We start from the raw sequence: 5,752 nt of genomic DNA, 5'->3' as shown, positions 1-5,752 counted from the left end.
GCCAACGTGAGGATAGCATCACACCGTTGTAACGAACTCTGTCTCTCCTAACCCGAAATACACGGCTTGAGAATCAATCATATCCTGACGGCGTGCGCTCTCTTACCCTTGAGTAGGAAACCAAACCGAGAAAATTGGTGGGAAAGGTATCAGTTGCAGTACAGTCAGAATAACGACGTTTTAAGCTACGGCTCTCTGACCTTGTCAAGCCCACAACAGTTGGCCAGCGAAAGCTCAGCAGTTTTCAAGTACAGATCCTAATAAAGAAAAGATAGAAATTTGCTTATCGGGCAATCCCAGTGTCGTCCGCACGTCATCCCTATGGCTCGCGTGGGCCGTGGGGACATATCGTGTCAACCCCAGCGACCCACGCTGCAGATTCGGGACCATTCCGTCAATTACATCGAGGGTGAGGTTATCGATATTCATCGTATCCTCAGTCCGAATAATCTGCCGTGCCTGGATCGTAGTCAAAATTCGTCGTTCATCTGCAGACAAGTTGGCACCCAGCTGCTGGCGTGCGCCTTCAGGACTGCGCGTCAGATTGTTGATGGCCGCCAGCTTGTGCATCACTGTATCCTGCTCCTCGGGACTGGCAGTTCCGAATGCCTGGACGCAGCATTCAACAGTTTGCGCAATCTCTGCCTGTGTGAGAGACTTGTCCACGTCTACCGTTCCCTGGATGACTGTGGAAATCAGCCTCCCCTGGTACTACGATTCGTAAAAATAAGGACGGAAATAGATATCCACTTACTAGGCCGGAAGATACCAAATGCACGGGAGAAACTTTCTTCATCCCAGTCGGTCAGAACAGGCTTCTCCTGGTCTGAGATCTGCTTGAGAGCGCTCATCACCACCAGTAAGAATCGGGTGTATCCCCTCTGCAACCTTTTCTGAGTGACATTCTGCGGCTACTGGCTCCGCACATTCCCCTCTCTGGGCGGCACAGATTGTCAATGCAGCTGACAGCCCGCTTGCGAGAGCAAGGTGCACACCAGATGGAAGAAGGGATTAATAAAGCAGCCTGCATCTCTGGCAATATGCAGATAGAGACTGGCGTAGCTTGATGTGCTGTAGGACCAGTCCGATGTGGACTTGATATTGGACACCAGTTCCGCGTTGTTTAGCAGCTGTTGGATATCAGGGGTGTCTTACATAATATTTAGATAGAAATCTTAAGTAGTTAATCTGCTCTCATGCTTTTTCATGGTGGCCTTATCCTGGTTCATTACAACCCCGATGGATGTTGTTCCATTGTGCAGGGGGATTGACCACACCTAGCTGCTTCCATCTAGCAGTCATATCAGTTGGATTTAGATCATGAATTAACAAGGGCACATACCCTTAATTGCCTTGAAGTATGGGTCTCCTTCTCTGGGGGTCCTGACTCTATATGAGCCAGCCCCTTTCCAGTATCCCCAGCTGGCGACAGCGAGTTCCTGGGATCATGACCTACCCTGTGGTTGTTCTAGTAGCAGAGACAGGGCTAAATATCATTAAAGTGCATTTTATCTCTAGTTTAATCTGTCTTCTTGTAGATTGACTGTTCATATTGCAAATATGTGTCAGTCTTAAAGTAATGGATCTACACTTTCTCATCAAAAGCTAACTAGGACACCACTCCTACCACCACTAATGATCCATAGCTTATGGACATACTGGCTGCCTTGATTGCCATTCTGTAGTCGCCCATTGTAAAGCAGCTGTAAGTGGTTATTTTGCCAAAGGGTGTGCTGGTCTTGAACTTGCTTCCCTAAGGTAAGAGCTTAAGTTCCAGGTTATTCTCAAAGTCCAGGATAGGGGTGGTCTTCATTACGTGAACGAGAAATCCCTCTGTTTTTTCTGTTCTGTCTTGTAATTCCACCTTGACTGGAACCCTGTCTGTCTTATGCAGTTGCTTAATGCGCTGTGTGTCAAGGTGCAGCCACTGGTCTTTCTTAATGGCTGGCTGCAGCTGCTCAGCTAGCACTTCATTGCTGTTAGTGTAGATTATTATACTTTTAGCCAGATTGTGAGCGAGCCGAGCGAGATGCTCGGCGGGTTTGGGGTTGGCGGTTGGTCCGAGCGCGAGGACGCCCACCGAAGGACTCCCTTTTTCCTCGAATCCATGACAGAACAGGCAGTGGTAGCTGCATGGAATTACGTTAGTTGCATTGCCATTGGCTTTTCCTCTTTCTGGAAGACATACGAAGGGAAAGCCTCTAGGCGGGAAGCTCACATGGATTTGGGCCAGCAGTCCGCATAACCCAGCACAGCGGGAATTTCATCCTTAACCCCAGTGGCCAGGACGAGCTTTTTGCCCCTCCAAGTCTTCCCCCCCACGTCGGTCGCCTCGAATTCGCCTGAGTCCAACTTGTGCACCTTTTGTAGCGCGACATCGGCCAGTGTCACCGTATTATAGCGGCCTTCGGTCAGCTCACGCCGGGCTGCCGTTCGGTAGTCTTGCTGTTTGGCATGGTCCCAGGTGGACACATTATGCATGTGTTCAGTCAGAGAATTGCGATAGCTCCTGGAGTCGAAAACTATAGCAGTACGGACCGCACGGCAGAGACCCAGCGCGGCGGCTAATCCCGCGGGACCACCGCCGACTATCAGGCAATCATAGAGTGGGGTTGTCATTGCTGATTAAGATGAAAGGTAGGTAGGTATCAGAAGCAATAGGCCGTGTCGTATCCTATGATTACCATAGGAAAGGGAGACTTGGGATGCCCCTGACTTTTATATCTCTTGGGATCAAAAAAAATCACATTTTCGAGGCCGGTCGCCGACGATGCGGGGTCCGATGTGAGACCGCGAGAGTCGGGCGATTCACAAGGAAAATGGGGAGCACAGGCGAGGACAAAGCATAAGCCAATGATTGATCGCCTATGGGCTTCCAGCGGTTCCAAGTACATAAGAGGCACCCCCTGACAAGGGAATCGTGAAAGGAATGGGCTGCGCTAAACTGATTCGTGCATGCTATGCAGTAGGCGGCATCTTACAGCGGACTATTTGCGAATGTCGCTCTCACCATAGAAAAATTTCCACAACAATCCAAAACAGAAGCATTTTCAGGTCTTGTGCAGGGTGTATGCACCCATGCTGAAGATCCCCATGAACATGCAAGCTAGAAAAATGCTGCCGTATATATCTCAGGACTAACTGAACATAGGCTGGCGCCTTGTCATGTTAGAATGGCTCAGGTGGAATCTACGCGCCCACATCCACATGCTGGCCCGACGCAGAATGGAAGGCTTCATGCAGGAATGGTAGGACTCGTGGTGTATCCAGAATGCCGCCCTGCAGCGTGGGAACCTCTCGTAGCAGGGCAGCCATCAGAAACTCATCACCACCGCCCAGGTCCACAAGGGTGCTGTTGGCCAGTTCGTGCCATGGATAGCTGGAGACCATGCCGGGAGTCTGTGCGATGGCTGCAGCCCCCATACATCCTCGGAGACGGATCATGGTTCCGCTGCGCTCAAGGTAGCTAAACATGCTTTCGTCAGTGTCATGGTGAATCTGTGCTGGAGAGCCTATAGTATATTAGCTTGTAGAGATGATTGATGGCCGTGCCAGGCTCATGGAGAGTTGTCTCGCCCAGCGCCTACGGAAGGCCCTGGGCCATCTCGTAGAATTCGCGGCAGCAAACAGATGCCCATTGATGCCACTGGCCCCTATGCGTCCGCTGCAACAGTTCAGAAGCTTCGTTATTTCGTATTGTATCTGTTGCTGCATCGTAAGCAAATATGCCATGGTTGTACAGCAGTCGGAGGACCTGTCGCAGCCTATCCGGCCGCGCCTCGCTGAGTGCCGCCAGTTGCTCCAGTGTCTGAGGACCCGATTTGAGATGATCGGGAATCCGCAGCTCAACCGCGCTGGCCAGTGACTGCGTATACTGGTATGCTATTTTGTGTCAGTTCCGCCCTTGAACCGGAAGATGGTTGGTCGTACCGAATAGATGATTAGCCAGGATAAGATGAGCCGGTTCTAGCAGCTGAACCACCTCGGATGCCAAATCAACGATTCGACTCGCGGTCGAGGCGAGGCCTGAGTCGCATGACGGCTCTGCTCTGCGAAGCGATGCAAGAGTTTCTGCTATGTCATGCTGTTGGGACACTTCCAGCACCGTCCGGAGAGCATTCTCTAGTTGTAAAAGGGGCTTCATGCTGCAATGATACACAAGGCATAGTGAAGCTGTAAACTGGTGAGGTTGGCAATGATTTCCATTAAAGGCGGGCTCGTTAGGGCCGGTTTCCGTGCTGACAATTTCGGCCACCGAAGCTACCCCAAACCTATTTGTGATAACCCACGACTCTCAACCCATTTCAATTTTGATAGCAAATTTAATTCAGTATGATTGAACGCGAGACAGAGCCACTGCTTTCACAGAGCGAAGCAAATCATGATATCCAGGATCCTTAGAACGCTGCTTATCGAACCCTTCCTGTCGCTTTACTTGCTTCTCTCGGCATGGCAGCCACCACTGCCACCACCATTTACGCCTATGCTACTCTCCTCTGTGAGGATCCAACCTCCTGCAATGATGGTGAACAAAGCTCTTATGCAGCCGCGGTTGCTATTGCTAGTGGAATTGCCCATGCAGTGGCTATTATGATCCTTGGACCAATAGAGCGACTTATTAAGAAACATTTACAAGCCGGCCTGCTAATCTGGATTGTGTGCCGGGCCACCAGTGTAATATGCCTTGTTGTTGGAGGTAGTTAATTTCGCCCATCTTAAGATTGTTGGCTGACCATGGCTGACCATAGCAGTATCCATTCATAGTCTAACCATCGCGGTGTCAGGACGCATTTTTGAGGGCCTTGCATCAGATAACCTGCTTCATTTCAACCTTAACACTATCTATGTTTCTCTAACCTTGCCATCCTCTGCCTCTGGTCAAAAAGCCTCGCAGCTCATAGCTACTTCACTTGGACTGTACATGCTAGGGACAGCTATTAGTCCTGTTGCAGTGAGCATCTTTCAGAGCTATACAGCAAGTTTCACTGCAGCCTTGGCCATCTTTAGCATAACACTGGCATACCTGGTTATCTTTATCTATATACCAGCTCCGCAGGCTATGCCTCAGGTGGAAACACATTCAAAGATTCTTTCAGGCCTTGATGTCCTGCTCTCTCCACTCCGATCAGGCCTTGATGTCCTCCTCTCCCCACTTCGACCATTCCTTGACCATCCCCGTGCCATCCCCTACGGGCTGTCCCTGCTGCTTTATACCGCTGTCCAGGCCCATCTCTTCCCTGCAATCATGGTATTTGCCTCAATCCGGCTGCATTTCAGTGCTTTTCAAAATGGCCTGCTTGTGTCCATTGCTGCTGCGTGTGCTAGTGTGCCTCTTTTACTTAAAGTGTTCATCATGCCCAGCCTGCAATGGCTAAGGCCTAACTCAGACAGGTCTGCAGACAGCACTACTGTACTCGCAGCACTAGTCATACAGATGCATGCTCTCATAGGCATCACACAAGTACAGAATGCTGGTCAACTATACCTAGCTGTATCAGTTGCGGCAGCAGGGCTAGCTCTGCCAGCTTTCTTCAAGGGCTATTTTGTTTCATTCATGCCAGATGCATCGCGAGCGATCACAGCATTGACTTTTATGGAGAATCTTGGAGGTTTAGTGTCGCCATTCTTACTTGGAAGCTGGCAGTCTTTTGCTCCAGGACCTTCTGTATTTATTTTTGCAGTTGCGTTACTGGGGGTAAGCCTAGGATTGTTTCTTTGGGGAGAAGTATTCTGCTTCATTACACCAACTCCA

The 5,752-nt window shown here is 50.1% G+C and overlaps 4 protein-coding genes across 4 annotated transcripts; all 4 read right to left on the bottom strand.

The window, feature by feature from the left end:
- Nucleotides 1-234: 234 nt before the first annotated feature.
- Nucleotides 235-851, bottom strand: NFIA_021440 (uncharacterized protein; the record flags this gene model as incomplete). The annotated part of the gene is made up of 2 exons (XM_001265331.1): nucleotides 235-686; nucleotides 755-851. 2 exons carry the CDS (start codon nucleotides 849-851, stop codon nucleotides 235-237), a joined length of 549 nt encoding a protein of 182 aa, XP_001265332.1.
- Nucleotides 852-953: 102 nt separating this feature from the next.
- On the bottom strand, nucleotides 954-1,302 carry NFIA_021430 (uncharacterized protein; the record flags this gene model as incomplete). Its single annotated transcript, XM_001265330.1, has 2 exons — nucleotides 954-1,150; nucleotides 1,278-1,302. The coding sequence occupies 2 exons, from the start codon at nucleotides 1,300-1,302 to the stop codon at nucleotides 954-956; spliced, it is 222 nt and encodes a 73-aa protein (XP_001265331.1).
- A 451-nt stretch (nucleotides 1,303-1,753) lies between these two features.
- NFIA_021420 (putative thioredoxin reductase) lies at nucleotides 1,754-2,619 on the bottom strand (the record flags this gene model as incomplete). Its single annotated transcript, XM_001265329.1, has 2 exons — nucleotides 1,754-2,129; nucleotides 2,219-2,619. The coding sequence occupies 2 exons, from the start codon at nucleotides 2,617-2,619 to the stop codon at nucleotides 1,754-1,756; spliced, it is 777 nt and encodes a 258-aa protein (XP_001265330.1).
- Nucleotides 2,620-3,189: 570 nt separating this feature from the next.
- On the bottom strand, nucleotides 3,190-4,144 carry NFIA_021410 (uncharacterized protein; the record flags this gene model as incomplete). The annotated part of the gene is made up of 3 exons (XM_001265328.1): nucleotides 3,190-3,466; nucleotides 3,588-3,882; nucleotides 3,931-4,144. 3 exons carry the CDS (start codon nucleotides 4,142-4,144, stop codon nucleotides 3,190-3,192), a joined length of 786 nt encoding a protein of 261 aa, XP_001265329.1.
- Between the last annotated feature and the right edge of the window lie 1,608 nt (nucleotides 4,145-5,752).

This window comes from Aspergillus fischeri, genomic scaffold (genome assembly GCF_000149645.3).
Source record: "Aspergillus fischeri NRRL 181 1099437636249 genomic scaffold, whole genome shotgun sequence".
Classification (NCBI taxonomy): Eukaryota; Fungi; Ascomycota; class Eurotiomycetes; order Eurotiales; family Aspergillaceae; genus Aspergillus; species Aspergillus fischeri.
This window is presented reverse-complemented; position numbering and strand designations above follow the sequence as displayed.